Below are 19,336 nucleotides of genomic sequence, written 5' to 3'. Positions count from 1 at the left end.
AGTGTGTACATGTGGGTGTAGACAGCTACAGAGCTTAAGGCCTGATTCTGCAACAGTCATGTGAGTGGTGTTTGCTTACAGGAGTAATCTGAGTAATCTCATTACGGCTGATTTAGTGAGTGATGGGTGCACTTTCAGGCCCGAGACTGCTCCAGGGTGGTGGCATAAAGCTGTGGATCTGTGCTCTTGCTGATGCGTTGCGTTAGGGAGAGGTCTCAGACTCAGACGGGCTCTGGTCCTAGAAACCAGCACCTGGAGACTTTCTCCCTGCAGATAGGTGTATAAATGGGTCACGCTAATACTGACAGACAAAATAATTGTTTTATGAAGAAGCTTGTTAAAAATAACGCTTACTCCTGCACAATTCATTTACAATAAGTAAAAAGGCACAACTTCTGAAAATTACTGAATCCATGTCCCTCTGACCAGCTCTGCTTCTGACAGGGTAATGCATTTTCCTTCATATAAACTTCAAGATACTGCAACAAGTTTTACAGGTAGGAAGCTCAGCAGGTAGAAAATGTTTCCAGAGTTAGTTAAAGTAGAGGAAAAGAGCCAGTGCATCCGGTCCCCGCCCAGAAAATCCAGCCTTCCATCTGTCGTGGCACGGTGTGGTGTGTAGGTCTGACAAGGTAAACATTAATCCTGCTTTACCATGGTAATACCATGTCAGACGAATTACTGAGGTATCAGTGCCAAGCCTTCTGTTCACTCCTGTGATTTGTGGCTGAAATTATCATGTGAGAATATTGTTTTAGTTGTTGGAAAAGCAGTAAATTGCCTCTGTGTTTGAGACTTGTTACTGTGTGTTACTGACTCAGGGGCACATAAAAGTTCCTTGTATGAAATAAAGAGATGTGTGCTGAGAGGCCTCAGAGGTATTTTCATGCGCTTGCCCTGACATTCTGTCACAAAGGCTGTAAGCTTTTCTGTGGAGAGGTTGAGTTCTTCACAGCAGTGCTGAATTCAATGCCTGTGGCTCAAAACTCTGGTGCACATGGCTGGTTGAGCCTTTGCTCTCTGTTTGCTGCTGCAGGTACCAGTCTGTTCTCCAGCTTATTTAGCAGGAGGGAAGAGAGGAGATATGGGTGATGCACAGGACATGTCCCCAGCACGCTTCTGTCTGATGGCAAGATTTAGCAAAGGCTGCAATACTGCAATCCTGAGCAAATATATGAGTATCTGGGTATATAGCAGAGACTTGGGCATGATTGTATTGGGCACTGACAGCTTTAACATGTTTGCTGTGGTTGTAGCTCTCAAAGCCTGTCCTAATAACTGTGGAAATGATGAGGGGGCCCTTAAAAGGGCTTTGACTGCATTTCCCACGCACTTTCTTCACGCTTAACTAAAACCATCCTATGAACAGCAAAACACAAGGAAAAATTTCATTTTTTAGGAAGGGTTTCACTTGTACCACATAAGTGGGAATAAATTATAATCTAATGGCAGTCATTTAGAAGTGCTTCTAATACAGAGGAGGTTCTGAAATTAGGTCACTAGTATAGAATGAAAACAAGAACTAATCTATGGTTTCACCTAGCCAGAAAAGCACTTGCAGGGCAGCAGAAGGTGACAGGCAATGTCCCTGTGCACTTAGCCCCAGAAGCAGTCCGGAGATCAAGGGGAGGTAGCTTCAGACTTTCGAGTTGTGGCACTACCCAGTGCAGCCACCAAGCGTTACTGTAATTGCCAAGGTAGTAACACTTTCCTGATTTTCCTGGATTAATGTTTGTGCGAGCAAAATTGGTTCATCAGCGGCACAATCATATTGTTGCACACTTCAGATTCATGTGAAAATTATGACTTGGAGCTTGTCTGCCGCATGTGCTGCAGATTTGGACTGGAAAGTGCATCCCCAGGAGCATGTGTTTATGTCCTGCCAGATGCATTGTCCTGGGGTTTGATCTGCCAGTTCTTTGATGGAAATGCAGAAGCACTCTGCAGTTTTGTATGTTGTATGATGTGGGAAATGGCAGCCAACAGTGTGTATGTCCCTAATTCAGCTGGCCCTAATGTACCATAGTTCTTTAAAATGAAGATTTTTAGTAACTGGAACTGGATGGATCTTTCAGTTACCATGTCAGCTTCAGTACAGACATCTCTGAAATAACATGCATAACTGTAAGAACTTTTTCACTTGGTGTATAGTGCTCTTCTCTGTTTGGGGGTTGTCAGTGTATTGGTCCTCCGGGAACAAGGAAGTCTTTCGAAGAGTAAGCATCTGGAGTATTCCCTAGAGTATCTCTAGCTCCTTCAGTGGTATTTTTTTATGAAAATAAAACCTCTATATCTGAAAAATATGAACCTGATGGCCTACAGAAGGACATGTGCACCTCCAATAAGAGTAAGAAGATGAAAGGGAAGAGCCTCCAGCTGGAGCAGTTTTTAAACAACAGTTGCCACCCTTGGTTTGGCAGCGACAGTACCTTCAATCAGGTGCAATGTTTACCTTATGTTGCTACCTTGTTGCTTGTAAGTTGTTGCAACATGAAGTAAAAGATACCTGCCTAAAGCCTCTGGTGAGATTTGTTGGCCTTGGGTGCCGTCCACAGTGTGTTTCCTGATGTGCTGCAATATGTAGAGTTACAGACATAAATAGAAAAGCTGTTCTTGGGGACAAACCACCTTTTTCTTGGTTTCACCTAGCAGTTTTTTGCAATTTTGGCTTCATCAGCAATGTTGCTGCAGTAACTTACGAAGTTACATGGATTTGATGTTGTGGACAGTGGGGAGTTGTGAGCTTAATTAGCTGACATATTGTTATTGACAGTCCACTTGAACTTGTGATGGACTTGAGACCTTCAGTGTTGATTTCCTTAAGTTTTTGGAGCTTTTCTGGGCTTCATGAGGTGCACTATTCATCCTCTTCACCTTCTTGGTTAGGAAAATAAATAAGGCCAAACAGTTAATATCAGAGCATTCATCTATCTTGCTCCAGAAGAGACTGTTGCCTCTGGAAGAGTCCTGTGACAACTGTGACTCCATGGGAGGCCCACACTGGAGCAGGCTGCTGGCTGGCCCTGGGAATCCATGAACAGAGAAGCCCAAGCAAGAGCAGATTTGCTGGCAGGACTTCTGACCCTGTGGGGAGCCCACACTGAAGCAGACTCTTCCTGAAGGACTGTACCCATGAGAGAAGCACTGCTGGAGCAGTTTGTGAAGAACTGTAGCCCTTGGGAAGGTCTCATGTTGAAGAGCTTTTAGAGGACTGTTTCCCATAGAAGGAACTCCACACTGAAGCAGGGGAATGACCTCCCTGAGGAGGAAGTAGCAGTAGGAACAACATGATGAACTGACCATAACCCCCATTCCTCATCTCCCTGCACTGCTGAGTGGGGAGGAGGTAGAGAATGGAATACAGTTAAGCCTGGGAGTTACGGGAGGAGTGGGTGGAGTGTGTTTTTTAGGATTTGCTTTACTTCTCATTATCATGCTCTTATTTTGGTGGGTAATAAATTCAACTAAGTCCCTAAATCAAGACTGTTTTGCCTGTGGTTTTAACTGGTGAGTGATCTCTCCCTGTCCTTTTCTCAGCTCATGAGCCTTTTCTTATATTTTCTCTATTCTGCCCAGCTCTCTTCAGAGGAGGAGAGTGATAGAGCAGCTTTGGTGGGCATCTGGCATGTAGCCCAGGTCAAACCACCACAGGTTTTTGGTTTTTTTTGGGGCGTGCATTGATGTCTGATGTCAGAGAGTTGCAGGAGTGGCCAGCAAAGACCCTATGCCTTAATCCAAAAATGGGAGGAAAAATAATTGCATTCTTATGCACTCCATAGGTTCTGTTCATGTTTGTTTGCAGTGATTAATGATCCCTCTGAAGGTAAAAGCTCCAGTGTCTAAGTTGACAACCTAGCGTGTTAACCCATGCTACGAGTTGATGCAAGTCTTTGGCTGTCTTGTTCTGCCGCAGTCTGCTTACCCTGTTCATTTGTAGCTTGAACCAACAACCAACCCATCATGTTGCTCACAGCTGTGAGTGTTATGTGCTGGATCTGGCTGGATCCAGTACCAAATTTGGAATGGTGGTGGAGGAATTTGCTTTGCTGTGCTTGCTGACAGTCATTTTTCACCCCCCTCCTGAAGTACAGCAACAGTTTGCCAGATGTGCACATTGTCAGCATGCTCACACACGTGGAATGGATAAACAGGGTTACCAGCCCTCTGTTCCTGAGATACAGCCATTGATTTGGATCTCAAAACCCACACTGCCACTTTGGTCCTTGAATTGAGAGAGAAGGAAAGGTTCCTGCCATGCTGCCCATCTTGACACTGTAGGGATGTGTGGGCAAGGACATGTCTGGCACTGATGGAAGTGGCTGGTTGTCAGAGTGTCAGCTTGCCTCCTCAGTGTTCATGTGCAGATACAGGGGAATCCTTACTGATTAAATCTTCACAGATGTGGTTGCTGTAGGTCAGTTAACCTGTCGGCATGAGTCCTCCAGACCTCAGTCTCAGAAGCATCTGAGCATAACAGAGGACATGTATGCTGGAGTTGCACATTGTAACTCCACCTAACCATTTGCCAGGCAAAAGCCTCTCTAAAACCTTGCCCTTCGTATAAGCATTGCATCTTTTCTATTTTAAGGAGTATTCAGAAGATCAAGATAGGCAGACAGATGATACAATCACAGAAAGGTCTTCTTCAGCAAGTGATGATAAAAACGCTCTGTGTTGTGGTAATGCTCGCGATTTGTGCAGAAATTTCAGTTCCTTAAATGGAAATACACCAAATACTTAATTTTCTTCTTGCTTTCATCATCTTTCAACAGATTCAGATATCTGTCTTTGGAAACGTAAAGCTAACTGGTCTGATGAGTCTGATTACCGCATCTTGAGCATTAAATTTTTCCTTATGCTGTGGCGTCTGTTATTCTTTCGCACAATCACACTGAATATCAATTAGGAGGCAGGAAGATGATTGTGGAAGACTTGGTGAGGGGGATGCAATGCTGACTGGAATTTTGGCTATTGTGAGTGGGGATGCATGTCTGCTCTGAGTTCTTTCTGAACTCTAGAAACTGTAGTATTAAACTACAGCAGCAGCACAGGTTTTTGAGATCCCTGTGATTTGCATTCCTCTCACCAAAATCACAGTAAATGGTCTCTTCCATGGACAGGAAGACAAGACAAGTGGTCAATGCCAAAGTTATTTAGCAGATGGTGCTTGAGTAGTGAGCAACATCATCATCATTTCAAGTGTAAGGCATATAATAGATGTCTACCGGCCTGGCAAATGAGACCCCTGGAGTTACTCACATGCATCCGTCTCCCATCCTGCAAGATGCTGCCATCTGTCAAGACACCGAGCCAGGCCTCACTTAAATAAATAAAGAAATCTATTTCCCCCTTCTTTCCAAAGCACTTGCCATCGCCTGGGTTAATACGCTCGCTCTGTGTGGGCTTACGTATGTCACACATGAGGGAGGAGGAAGTATCCATACGACTGTGAGGAGCGCGCTCTTGGGTTCTGTCACTTGGGGCAGACAATGTTAATGCACGGTAAACATCTTCAGAAAAACATTGAGTACTTAAATGCTGTTGAACACCAACTAATGGCTCTTGCCATGATTTAACCTCCTGTTTGTCTCTCTCTCGACAGAGTGTGACAAGCTGCGGCGGGATGGCTACCGAAGCTCGCAGTATTACTCTCAGGGCCCCACCTTCTCCTCGTCCTCCAGTGCAATCTGTGGAAGTTACCAGGATGATTACGAAGAAATTGAACAAAAGGTAATGGTGGGGGGCAAAGCACTGGAAAAAATACTTGCCTGGTGCAGTTTATTTGCCTGCCATAACACTGTTCAAATAAGGCAGGATTTTTAGAGGATCACAAAGATGTTTATTTCTTTGAATTGCAGTTACAGTAGTTCATATGACTTTCATGGTCTCTTTAAACTCCCAATTCTACCCATGCTGCGATTTAAAGTTCCCACTGGCACGTTCAGCTTGTGAAAGCAGGAAGGGTCTTGGTTATGTTCTGTAGGAAAGACTCCAGCAAAGGTAGCTCCTAATTGTTTACATTCAAGTAGCAGGAAGAGCTATTCAGCAGCCATCAGCATACTTGAATTGTAACTTGGATAGGTGCATGCTTTGAATTGCTGATACAGGTGGTTATTCAGTTAGGTAGGAGCTTTGTCCTAATGCATCACAACTGTTTGGTAAAGGCATCCAGAAAATGAAGATTGTCCACTCAGTTGGGTTTGTTGCCTTTCTATCAGTTTACTTCATGATTTTTGTGCTTATATCCCCACATCTCAACTCCCAGTTTGCTTAGCTTAGAATCTTGAAATAAATTAAATAAAGAGAAGGAACAGTTGTTCACAAGTTGTAAGAAAGTTATGAAGCCATATTGCTTTATACACCAATTTATATAGATTTCAATTACAGAAATAGTAAGTTTTCTTACTGTTTGGAAGAAGAAAAATTCCGCTCTCCTGTCTTTATCCTGTTGTGCCTGTGAGCTCTGAAGGAAAAGCTGACTTTGGTGTAGTGGTCTAGGTTGTTACTGCTGGGGTAAATGGCAAGATCCACTGGAGCATGCCTGTCTAAGGCTGAAATGCCAGAGCTCCTGGCATTTTCAAGATAGATATTCTAGAATACTTTGCCAAAAACAGCTCTTGCTTTGAGAGTGGGAAGGTGTCATTGATTGTAACACACTTTAATTTCTTTGAATTGTAACTAAACCATATGTTCCTCTGTAGTGTGGACCAAATAACTCTTTATCAGCAAAATGTGCAGAACCTGAGGGTGCACTTTAAAGGGTACAGTATTCTCAGTTTTATCTTCTGTGGGTTTTAGTCACATAATAAAGGGTGTTGTGGAATATGTAGTCGCTTGTCCAGGTGGTGATTGCATTTTATCTGTGTATTGGCAGCGAATGTCTGAGCATCTTGTTTAGCTGTGTGTGGTATGTACTGGTAGTGAGCCAAGAATGTAAAGCACATTCATACTGTGGAATGCATTATAATGGTAATTTGCAAAACCTTGCTGAAATCAATGGAATTATGATTTCCACTGAGGAAAGTATTAGCACCTTGTTTGTAGCTATTAGTGTATTGCACATAAATGCGTACATATATGTCATCAACTTGTCCTGGCCAGTGCTGTGCAGTATATAACCATCTGCACTTGTAAAACTAACACAACATTTTAAAAATATAAATACACTTTTCTTTAAACAATTTGCATGAAAGTATATAAGCAAGGGTGAGGATTCTTAGAGACTAACAGCTGTCATCCTTTCTTGGTTAAGGGTTTTTTGAGTGTCAACATAATGTGTTACTAACAATTTCTGTGCATTCTGGAGAAAAATAATCCAACTAAGTATGCCTTAAATATAGGAGAGCACTCCCATTTCAAATTGGAATAGGTTCCTTTAAATATTATAGCTGAAAGGATGATTCAGAGCTGTGGAGAAAGATAGCTGCCAAACTCACAGTCTTAGCTGTTACTGATTATCTCAGAAACTTAGCCTTAACCCTGCCACTCTTATTTCCAGCTCACAAAGAGATAAATTTCTTGTGAACTGTAGCATGGTTGTCCATCCATATTGTATAACTTCCTTTTGTGGAATTTTTTGACCACTATCTCTATTTGATTGGCACTTTTTTTTTTTCCTTTTTAATGCTGTAAATGTTTAATCTTTTTTTAAATTAACGTTTACCACAACAGATTTCTGAACTTGAATTATTATCCTACTGGTAAAGAGCCAAGTAATTCTAATAAGTCTTATGCCTTGAGGGAGTCATATTTCATCTGTCAGGAGAGTTCTTCAGTAACAGTGTGGAACTGGGGTCGCCAAAAGTCCTGTGATTCAAAATGTGAACTCCTTACCATTAGATGAAAGCCTTGTAGCTTTGTTGTCTATTCAAAGCAAAAAAGCCAACATTTAAATTCTGTGCATGCAGTATTTATTTAATAATTGAAATTTGAGAACAGCAAAATAATGATGGGTGGATGAATGCCTATTTACTGTTCTTAAACTTCTTTGTTGATATAATTGTCAGCTTGCAGCAAAAAAGAGTGGGTGATATCACAATGGAAACTAGCTTTCCCTCTTATTTTTAATCTGCTTCTAAAAATAAAAACCATTGCCAGATATTTTGCTTCTCTCTACAATGGCGCCAATATGAAGCCATGGCTAGGTGTCTATCCACAAGCATTTTCAGATTTTGTGGGGGTGGGTGTCTGTCAGCAGAGGGTAATAGTCACACCAACCAAGCACATTGTTTCGGCGTCTTAGGAAATGTCTAAGATAAGCAGAACATAAGGTGTTCTAAAGAAAACCACTAAGGAGAAGCAGGCCCAACTCAAAAGTGAATAAACAAAGTTAGAAAACATAGAAAGCTGGAGTCTTTGAGTGGAAGTTGGTACAAAATTAAGTGCATGAATCTGCCCTTTCAGTGTTGATTCTTACAAGTTAGATTAATGGAGCACAGGCCAAGTTCCGGTGTAGTACTGATCCTAATTGAGTTTGTTGGTGATTAAATTGGTTTACCTGGATTTTACATCTCAGTACTATGACCAGTCTTCTCCTTTCTTGTATCTTACATGCTGCTGTTGGTGACACAACTTGGTAGCTGTTCCTGTCCTTCAGTATTACTCTGTTTTGCCAGTGTAAAAGATGTTTTGAAATGTCACATTCAAACTCCAGTTCTCCTTATGTTCTGAAATGTATTCACATGTATATTAACTGTATTTGTCTTTTGTGTGTTTTTTTTCTTACTCCTTTTTCTTTCCCTTTTTACCACTCATTCTCTTTGTTTCTTTTTGTCTCACTCAACAGTCTAGTCTGTTAGACTGCATCTCTCAGTCTTGCATTAGCGCCTGCTGTAACTTGGTTCCCTGGAAGAACAAGGTACTTTGCCCACAAGTGGGACCATCCAGCTGCCATATCTGCAGCTTGATGTTACCTGTAGCATTTAGGATATATGCAATCTTTTTCTGCTCTTTGCCTTCAGTTGTTACATGCTGCTTTTTTCTGCATAGGAAAAAAAAAAACCAATTACAAAAAGAAGAGTGCCATGCCATGTTTGTTTCTTTTATGTTCCTCTGTACTTCCTTTTGTCTGGTGTACAGTATCCTGTATTTACTTGGTTCACAGAATTTTTTTCTCTTTCTTGTCTATTAACATTTGCTTCCTTTGAAACCCCACCCCCAATGGACACTGTGTTTTATTTAATTGGCTGCTTCATTGGTTTTTAATTAGTCAAGGAAAAACTCTACTAATTTGGAGGTATGTGTCTTTCTTGAGTGATAAATATGAACTACAGAGAACACCTGCTCCCAAGCAAGCAGTATTGCATATATTATTTCTTTATTCCATTTAGGAAAGTGTTTGTGCACCCAAAACTCATGGTGTTTTTCCCTAAGTCACGTCATTTGGCATTTGAACTGTTCTTTGATAATTATGCATTGGGTGAAAAAGTACTTCCCTTATTGGAGGGGGGGGGGGGGGCGAGATGTGATGGGGAGAGAGTATATTTTGCCACTGTGATCATCTGAACTGTTAGTTATCTCTCCAACAACTGCACAAAACTGTTTAGTATCGTAAGTGAAAACAAGTACACCAACTGTGCTGATGAGGAAGTCTAATGCAAACCTTTACTTGGTGTTAGGAGGAGGTAAAGATGGGCACTTCAGTTCTGGAGGTGGGAATGCCTAAAAAGCCCCGAGGCATGAGGTCTGGCAGAGGTGAGCATACCTCTGGGTGATGTCCTCAGGTGGCCTTCCTGCCCCTCTGCTGCAGTTGCATGGCACTGCCCTTGTAAGCAGCACATGTATTTTTATAGCATTTACAGGGGGTTGGTTTTTTTAAATACTGTGCCATTTCCTGAGCTGAAACAGCAGCTCGTAATGCGTGAAATGCCAAAGCATAAGGAAGTGAGTACAGCAGACCTTTGAACAATGAAAAAAGGATAATTCTTCACTCATTGCATATGCAGACTGTGCCACTGCTGTGGGAATTGTGGATGCTGGAAGTTTACACGGATTTAGAAAGCAACTGGGTGTATTCTTGAAGGGCAAGGACTCCATCCAGTGCTGAGAGAATATTCAGGAAAAAAGTATCTTCTCTGTGCATCCTCAGATTTAAATTTTACCTTGATACAATTCATTGGCCTCTGTCTTAAGGCAGATACTAGATGGTCTTTTAGAGCTCCAAACCATACAGATATTCTTGTGGTTTTTATCCCGTTGCAGCAGAGTAGAGGAAGAAGAAAAGAACATTTCTGCAGTGCTTGTTTAGGTGATAATTTGCTTGATAGTCAGTAATTTCACTTACAAAAAGTTCTTTCCTTACAGAAACACAACGGTTATGAAGAGAAGAATTTAGTAGGATAGTAGTGCTGGCTAGTGCAACTGGAGATCTGTGTGTAGAAGTAATAAAATGGAATATTCTGTGAAAACTGTGGGACCTAGGCTGGTGACCTTGGTCTAGAGGACACCAAATAAAGTCTTACGACTAATTCATCTAAAGTGCAAATTCATGTAAATTTATAATGTGGCAGTGTTCCGTGAGACAATGTGAAACTCCATGGGTTGAATTAGGCATGTGAAGTGTCATTCTCAGTTGGCTAGGTTTGGGTCTTGGGTTTCTTTTCCCTGTTACTGATTGTCTTGATCCCTTGGTGTTGGGAAAATGGCTCTTGAAGCCATCAAACCTAGTGAAACACTGGAGGCAGAAATAGGATGTTGGCAAATATAATAGACAGCTGAACTCGTATGGCTGCTGAATGCAACACTGGTTTGTTTTTTTTCCCCTCCGTTTTGTTTTTCTGATAAATTATGATTAGAAGTGGTTTTAGTGGACAGTGGGATAAATGGCACGACTAGAAGTTTGAAGTCTTTTGCTGAAAAGTAAAATTTGTATGGATTGAGTTTTCCTCCTGGAGGTTCCATCTTTTTTTAAATACTGTAGTATAAACCCCTGTTACATAAAAAGGATTTAGAATAAACAGATTATTTAGACAGAGAGTGCTACAAGATACATAGCATAAACTCATTTGTCATCTGGGACCTCTCAAATAGCATGAAAGTGCTGAGATAGTGAAACTCTTTTGTTGTATCTCAGCAGCTGAGTTGGCTGGGGGACAATATGTCAACAAGGCGTCAGAGAGGCTCCAGCTTACTAAGCCATATAGCTTGTCTATAGGATATTTATAGGCCATTTTTCTCCTGGATTCTTATCTTAACTCCCATTTGAAGGTTCATACTTTGTCCCCCCTAGTGCATGTTTGTGGAAACACAGCAAGGTCCAAGGCTGCTGCTTTCACATCCCATCTTTACTCCTTACTATGTCCATGAAAAAGAACAAATTCCAACAAATTTTCCTGTGGAGATGAGTGTAACAACCCATTCCAGAGATTTGGGCGTTTAAGACTAGCAGTAAAGTTCTTATGACTCAGAGATGCTTTAAAAATGGGACTGGTACTTCTGTTACGAACACAGAGTTTATGATCAGGTATGCCTCGTTCTACTTTGGTGTAACAGACCTGAGTGGAGAAGACATTCCTGTCACACAGCAGCAACACACTGCGTCTTCCAGTGAGCTTCTGTGCTGGAAATCTGGGAATGTTTGCTAAAAATATGTAAAGTTCATTTTTATCCTAATGACATAGGTGAATAATTTTTGTCTGAAGAGGGCTAAAAGATGAGTTTCTGCATTCCTCTATGTGTAAGAAAGCTGTGTGCAGCTTTGTTGTGCCTGTACCATTGTCACTGAGAGTATTAGGAAGAAAGGGATATAAGCAGAGACAGTAATGTTTCTTCAGCATCCATGGAAAATGTACCTACAGTTGAAATGTGAACACTTATTCCCACACCCAAAACCACCTCCAACTCTTTTTACTGAATTATTTTGTAGAAGTACATATGTGTGTCCTGTGGCAGGAGGTTGTTCTCACTGATGCTACTTTGAACTCAGCTGCCCCATTGGGTTTTCAGTTGCTTCTCATTGGTTATATGCCCAATATAACCTGACACATTTCTCTCTGTCTTACTCCATCTGTCCCCAATTTTCTCAACTACTAATTCTGCAAAATTTCTGATTGATGTTCCACATTCTATGAATAATTAGGATTCCCTTGTAGCAGATGCTTCACTTCTTCAGTTTTTCTGTTCATATACTATAGCAAAAAACCTGTTCTGCTTGGCTTGGGTGATTTCTTTGAAAAGGAAGGATGACTTTGGAACCAGTATCTCTGCCACTTGACATTCTGGAGTAGCCCTTAGAGACTGCTGTATGACAGCTGAGACCTGGCGCTGCAGTGCAGTCTGAAGGTGACACGTACTGATGCTGACGGTATCAAGCAAGCAGTGTATTTGAAGGTCACTGGTGCTCATCCTCACCCTAAGCAAACTGCAAAACTATGATCGAGGTGTTTCCCTTGGTCTCCCTGATTCAGGTGGAGAAAAGCTCGTTGTAGAACAAGGAAAACAATATTTCTTTTCCTTAACCCTTACTTACTCCTTCAAGTGCATATACACATGCCTGCTGTGGCACGTGGGCTATTACCCCCCTGCCGTGTTCCTTAGAAACTCTTTCTCTCTCTCAATCGCTTTTTAAACCTAACAGGGGAGAAGCATGGCCTGGAGACAGCTTTCCTTTATTGAGTGGCATTCCTGTCACAAATTGCTCAAGTTAATGAAGGTGTTCATGAATTTGGGTAATTTGAGGTGGGAAAGTCCTTGTGTTTCTAAGTACATATATATGTGGCCACACTGTATATGTATATTAACAGTGTATGGACACAGTCTCAGATAAAGATAATCACTTGCATCATATTATTACTTGGTTTTAGATCCTTTTAGAAATAGCAGAGGCCTGAAAAAATGCTGGTGTCCTCCAAGAGGGTTGTATTGATAGAACTGCCAGGGCTTTCACTGGGCTCAGCCCTTACCTACAGGACAGCATCTATCCCTTCCACAGCCTCTCTAGGAAAGAAATTCAAGGCTGTCAGAAATCGATTATTTCCTTGAAGAAAAGCTCCCATGTTTTGAAGTGTGGTTCCAAACCACAGAATGATATTAGTAATAGTTTCATTGCCTGAAATGTTTTTTTAGTGATGCTTGAAGCGGTTTTACTTGTCTTTTACTTTTTGCCTGGAAGTTGCTTTCATTTTTATTTTCTGTTTAATAAAATGTTGGACTCTATCCTAAAGGATGTAGAGTCAAAGCATAAAGGAATAAATAAATGGTTATTTATTTGTAAACAGTGGGAAATCCTCATAGTAACAGGAAGAAAATCAAAATCAGAAATTACAAACAGCGGTTGCAGCACGGTGTTCGGGCGTGTCTTTTGTATAGCACTCAGCTTGAAGAGAAAACAGATCACTTGGACTGAACACCCACAATAATTAAAAATCCATCCATTATAAATAGCTGTGATGTTTCCTTCCATGCCTGTGTGCAGCGATGAGGGGGAAAGAGGCAGTGGTCCAGTACTGACAACCCTGTTCTGAGTAGTATTGGACTTTCCAAAGGGAGAGAGTTATAAAGAAAAGAAGGAGGTAGTTCTGGTCTGGTGGTAGGGAGGAAGGTCCCAAAGCAAACTCCTCTGGTGCAAAGGAGTCGTCGGGTTGCAGAGAAATCTCTGCTAGTGCTGCAAATGCTATGCAACTCCTCTTCATATTCTCTGGTCTTGTTTTGTCTGGGGGCAGAACGAGACTGTGACTGGTTTTCCTCCAGGTCTTCCTTGCTCTCCTGCTTCTGGGATTCCCTGGAGTGCCTTGCTGGCAGAAGTAGGGAGGAGGGAAGGCTACTTCTCTCAGGTTCACTTGAGTTTGTGACCACCTGCAAGAAGCCCCGGTGGTGGACAAGTACTGTCCTGTCAGGAAAAAGCTGCTCTATGGCTTTCTCTGTCTTTACTAGCATACTAGCAAAGACCTTGTAATGAAAATAGATTTGCTCCCTGAAAGGAAGTGATTTTTTTGGCTTATAACTTTGTTGGAGGGATTTGCACAAGCTGTTGCAGCCTCTTTTTCTCATGCAGAAGGATTTTTGTTTTACTGGTTGGGTTTTGTTGGGGTTTTTTTGGTTTTTTTAAGCAAAATACTTCATGGAATTGAGTGCTGCTCAAAGTGCCCCTTTGAGAAGAACTGACTTTTAAAATCACCCCTCTTTGGCTACTAATAGTATTAAATGCTTTACCCCTGAAAAATGAGTAACCCCTTGGACTGTGGCATGAGTTTCTCCAAGACCAAAGCAAAGTTCCTGGCTTACATCACTGGTCCATTGCTGATGACTCTGTGGAGTGTGCTGATTGGTTCTTTTACTGAACTCTGCTAAAATCTGTCTTTTGATAACAGGATTCTTGCTGAGTCCTTACGCATTCATACGGCCTAGTGCAGCTGGGGCAAAGCAGTGCTCAAATCTCATCTTCTAATAGGGCATGGGGAGGTGAGAGGCTAAGGGAAGGCAAACCTTGGTGCAGGGAGGGGGGTTAATCACTGCAGGAGCTATGTCAGTGTGTAAGGTGTAATTAGTTACTGTGCTTTCCTATGCACAGCACCACGCTTTTCTCCTTCTTTGGTATATATTCCTTAGACTAATCAAATGTCTCGAAAAAACACAAACCAAGTGTTTTGTTGTGCATTTTTTTGTGTACTTTTAAAACTGCTCTTTATGTAGGTCAGGGTATGATTTTTGTGAGGGTGTGTTTTGCTCCGCAAGCAGTCAGTGCTGACTACAGCAGCAACACCTTAGTAATACCCTAGTCCTACCTATTTTTTTTAGTAGTGAACTCACATTGTTGTTTGTATTTCTGTTTGTAGAGTCCTGTCTCTCCCCCTGAAGAAGAAAAGCTCATTACCATCAAAAGGCCTAAAAGTCCAGCTACAAGTGAGTTATCAGATATCAACACCCAAACCAACTGGACTAAGTCTCTCCCACTGCCAACGCCAGAAGAGAAAATGCGACAACAAGCGCAAGCCGTCCAAACAGATGTGGTTCCCATTAATGTGACTGGTAGGCTTTTAATTTCAGTAATTGCATTACACTGATGAGGGAGGGCAGAGATGAAATGGGATCTGTACAGTTGGTTAGTATTTGGACACTCATATATTCAATGCATGGATTTTAAATTACTTACCACACCTTTCTATGCAAAGCTTTTTGCATTTAATAGTCAAAATCTGAACTTAATTAGAAAATATCAAAATCTCTTTAAATTATCATTTATGGAGATAGTTAAAATATGTGGGCTTGAAACAGCATTAGATATTCATGAAGTGAAAGAAGAGGGCTGATAAATAGAAGTGTTTTGCTGTGGACTGCACTGCGGATATGTAATTGAAAATCATGTTTTATCCAATGTTGATGATATTTCAAGATTTTCTTCTAGGGACTTTATTTAAGGAAAGTTGTCTGGACCTTCTGTGTTCCAAAGACTAAATGTTACAAAAATAAAGAAAAAAGCTCTAGGGTCTAATTTTTATCAGCAACAAAAGATTTAGGTGTCAAGGAGAGTAGGGGTAGAACAGCAAAAGTTAATGAGGCTGCATCTTTGAGCAGTATGCTAGGTAGGACACTCCACTTACATAAACATAGTCCACATCTTGTTATGAACTGTGTATTAACTCTTCAATTTGAAAATGCTCTTTGATTTTACAGTTGCAGAACTCTCAATCTGTGGAAGTTAAATTACATTAAACCTAATGCTGCATAGAATTTTTTTTTGTGCGTAAAATAGGATTTCTGTCAAAGATGGAATTTTTGCTTCAATTTAATAACCCCTTTTTTCCCCTGCACAGTATCAAGATTGTCTCTTATTAGTTAATTCAAATAACTGACTGCTTGCCTGCCAAAGCCAGGATGATATTCAATATCCAATTTATTTTGAATGCCATATGGCGTGCTCTGACTCCATGCTTACTCTGACAATCAATAGCTTGCAATGTTTGGTTTTGTTTTGAAAGTAAAATAGGTTCTCTTTCCCTGCATGACAACCAATGCTTTTTTCACCTGTATTTTATAAACTAGTATTTTAATTAGTATTATTTAATAGTATGTAAATATTCTGGTAGTATAGGAGTAGGACAGCTTTAACAAACATCAGCAATCTCTGAGAAATTAACTAGAAATTATTCCTTAAATAGCAGAAAATATTTGAAGTAAACAGATGAAGACAACATGAAATTGTGAACACCCCACCTCTGGAAAACTAATAGAAGGAAAATACATGCAGTGTGGAAATGTTACTAGGCCAGTTGGCATTAATTAGGAAATTTAGGGTACAGATGCAGAAGGCCAAGTTATGGGAACAATGGATAATCTGAAATAATCAGTAAACTTGAGTAGGGCTTAGATACTGTGACAGCAGGAACACAGTATACTTAGAGAAACAGTAATCTGTTGTTTGATTTAATGACCTTGCATACTATAAAAGATATGGGAGAGGTAAATAGATGGAAAGAAAAATGAGGTAAAGGGATGAAATAACTCAAAGAATTCATTCAGCATCATGTAGAACATCACCTTGTTTGGATAAATTATGCTGGTGACTTCAACCTGCATAATTTGATTGGTGTAGCAAAGCTTCTGTCCCCTGAATTGTTTAGTCAGGACTCAGAACACTCAGCATTTCTCAACTTTTGTGGTTGAAATGGTGCACATGCATATTATGTCTTGCTTTTCTGGAGTGTGTGGTTGATCACTTACTCCTTTATAAACATGGTAGTTGGAAGAGGTAGAAAAGAAGGACATTAAAAGAAGACTGCTGTTGCACCATGTGATCTGGTCTCCAGGATCTACTATTCCCTTTCCCTTTGCAAAATTGTATTGCTGCTGTGAAACAAGGCAAGCATGTGAGCCACACACAATACAGAGAAAAAGCTGCTGTCCTTGTTCCTCTTTAAAAAGTCACAATCTGCTCCCCTCCTCTGCTCTCCCACACACTGAGTAATTTTATTTTGTGAAGTTCCTTATGTTACTGCACGAGGCAGGAAAAAAACTGACAAGAAATCCGGTGCCGTTTGTTCAACATAACACGGAACAAACCATTGAGGATTTTTGTTTTGGTTTGGCTTTTTCCTTCACACACTCCTTTTCTTACTTTCCCAGAAGAGAGGTCAAAAACTTCCATTTTATTACTCCTGGCGTGAAATAAAAGGTTAACCTCTGAAGAGGCTGCTGGCAATTGATAACGTTTTCAGCAGTGCATTAGTGGTGATTCTGCTACAAAGGCTTCTCACGTGGCTGTGCAATAAATGCTCCATGAGTTCAGCTTTCAGGGCTCTTTGGTGAACAGATTGCAACTAATACAGTAGTCATAAAAATCTGTTGGATAGCCTGAGGTGTAGGGGCATTGCATTAGGCTGACAAGCTGCTGGCTAGATGTACGGATTTGGAAGCAGTTTCGGTCTCAGAGTGCCTGGGCTGAGCTTTGCTCTGGAAGGGGTTGGACTGAATTTTTCAGTGGTGGCCAGTCTTTGCATTTACATATCCTATGGGTTAAAAGATCTATAAAATGGTGTCTGTTCTCATGGGCCTTCCGGAACTAACTTTCTTTTCAGATGGAGGAGTCTGGTAATGGTGGAGGTGATCAGTGCCAGGCTGGATCCTGCAAAATATTTAAGCATTGCCTTGAGTCTGGCTTGACTGACTTCAGTGAGATTTAAGTGCATACTTAAATATTTTCTGCGAATCCAAGGAAATTGAGTAAAGTATATAAGGAATATCTGGATGATTTATTACAAACCTGTAAGAGAAGGAGAAAAGTATTCTTAAATCTGTAAAATATCCTTACCATTGACATCAATACTTTCTAAAATGAAAAAAGATGACAGCAAAGAAAGAAAAAAAAGACTGAGACAAGCTGATTTTGCTTGTTGGATTTCACTGAAGTTGCTATTTTGAAATTCTGCAGATTTGTATAGTGGCCTTTGTATCAAAAGCCATTAAAGATGGATTGGTTGAGTTGGCTTTTAGGTAGCTCATTTGGAACAGGTTACTGTGGTCAGTTAACACAGTAATATTTCCCTGTGGCCATCCTGTTTGTGCTGTCTGAGGCTTCATGTAAAAGACTCTCTCCTTGTTTGCACCCTCTCCTTACCACTTGGGTTTTATTCCAGGGCTTTATTCAAAGCTACATGACAATTTTCTTGCAGCTCACAATCTCAGGCATGGGTGTTGGACATTGAGTGGATAAAGTGATGTTCAGAGATGCAAAACTTTCTCCTTCAAATCCATTGGACTTGTATAATGAGGCTAGAATTATTTTTATCATCCTGCAGGACAGGATAACCTGATGTCCTGACTTTTGCCCCATATGGGTGCTAACATCTTAATAGTAATGCTGCCTGAGACAGTGTACAGTCTGTCTCAATATTTCAGGACTTCTACTAAGCCACTGGGATCCATAGCTCTCCATTTTAGAGTTCCCATGGGCTTTCTCTCCTCCCTTAATCTGACTTCAGTCAATCCAAAAGTTGCATGAAAATGGCATTTTGTATCTGCAAGGATTCCACTCAGCAGAAGTGCAGCCCGTGGTCAAGGCTCCGGTCAAACAGAGTCAGAGTCTTTGTATTTACAACATGGTAAATGAAAATGCCACATTTTTTCCTTGCATTTTCACAAGTCCACATGCTATACTTTAATATATGACTGTATCTTTAACTGTTATAGAGATAATGAGGTTTTCTATACTACTTGCACGACACACATCGTACTGATGTGCAGTCAGCCAGGGGTCATTTATACGATGTATTAGTTACCGTGCGTTAATCACTTTTTAGAGGTGAATAATTTGGTCATCTATTTTCAAAAAAAGTGTACAGTGAAAAAAAAGCATGTACAGTGTATATCAAGGTTTTTCTGCCTTTAAGTTTTAAATGGGTCATCTAAAGAACATTGAGCAGTGTTCTAAAATGCTTGAACTTCTAAAAAAGGAACTTACATGTGAGCTACAGGGGGTTGCTGTTAAATTTTTAGAAGTGACAGGGAATTAGCTCATGATCTATAGGGCAATCTTTATCTTACTACTAGTGAAATGGCCAAATTATAAACCTCTAAACAAAAGTGAATTCCTAAAGAAAAGCTGCTTTATGATAGTGGTTCTTCTGGGTCCCGTTATGACACAGCACATGGTCATCATAAGGCTTTGTCTGCCAAAGTGCACTTAGAGATTTTTTTTTAGCTCTTGCCATTGTATATTTTTATAATCATCTGTAAAGTTTCAATTTTAAGCAGCTTTCACTCTGAAATATTCATGAGTCCACGAGATCAATTTGATCTCTGCATGCTCCGTAGTTCTTATTTGTATTCATGTTAAAAGATCAACACCAGAAATGTGGTACACTTGACAGGTTCAGAGCAACTTGGAATGAAATAGAAGGGCCTC

General features: G+C 40.7%; 1 protein-coding gene across 5 annotated transcripts in view; it reads left to right on the top strand.

Annotated features, from left to right (window-relative positions):
• NHSL1 (NHS like 1) overlaps nt 1–19,336 on the top strand; it is a 177,983-nt gene that overhangs the window by 138,631 nt on the left and 20,016 nt on the right. For all 5 annotated transcript variants that reach the window (XM_066178962.1, XM_066178965.1, XM_066178964.1 and 2 more), the window contains 2 exons: nt 5,603–5,730; nt 14,772–14,964. In XM_066178962.1, coding sequence (XP_066035059.1) covers nt 5,603–5,730; nt 14,772–14,964 — 321 coding nt within the window. The remainder of the gene's footprint in view (nt 1–5,602; nt 5,731–14,771; nt 14,965–19,336) is intronic.

The sequence above is a fragment of the Chamaea fasciata genome, unplaced genomic scaffold (assembly GCF_029207755.1).
Source record: "Chamaea fasciata isolate MVZ Bird 193981 ecotype frontalis unplaced genomic scaffold, bChaFas1.0.hap1 SCAF_3, whole genome shotgun sequence".
NCBI classification, from domain to species: Eukaryota; Metazoa; Chordata; class Aves; order Passeriformes; family Sylviidae; genus Chamaea; species Chamaea fasciata.
Note: the sequence above shows the minus strand (reverse complement) of the source record. Positions and strands in the feature narration are given on the sequence as shown.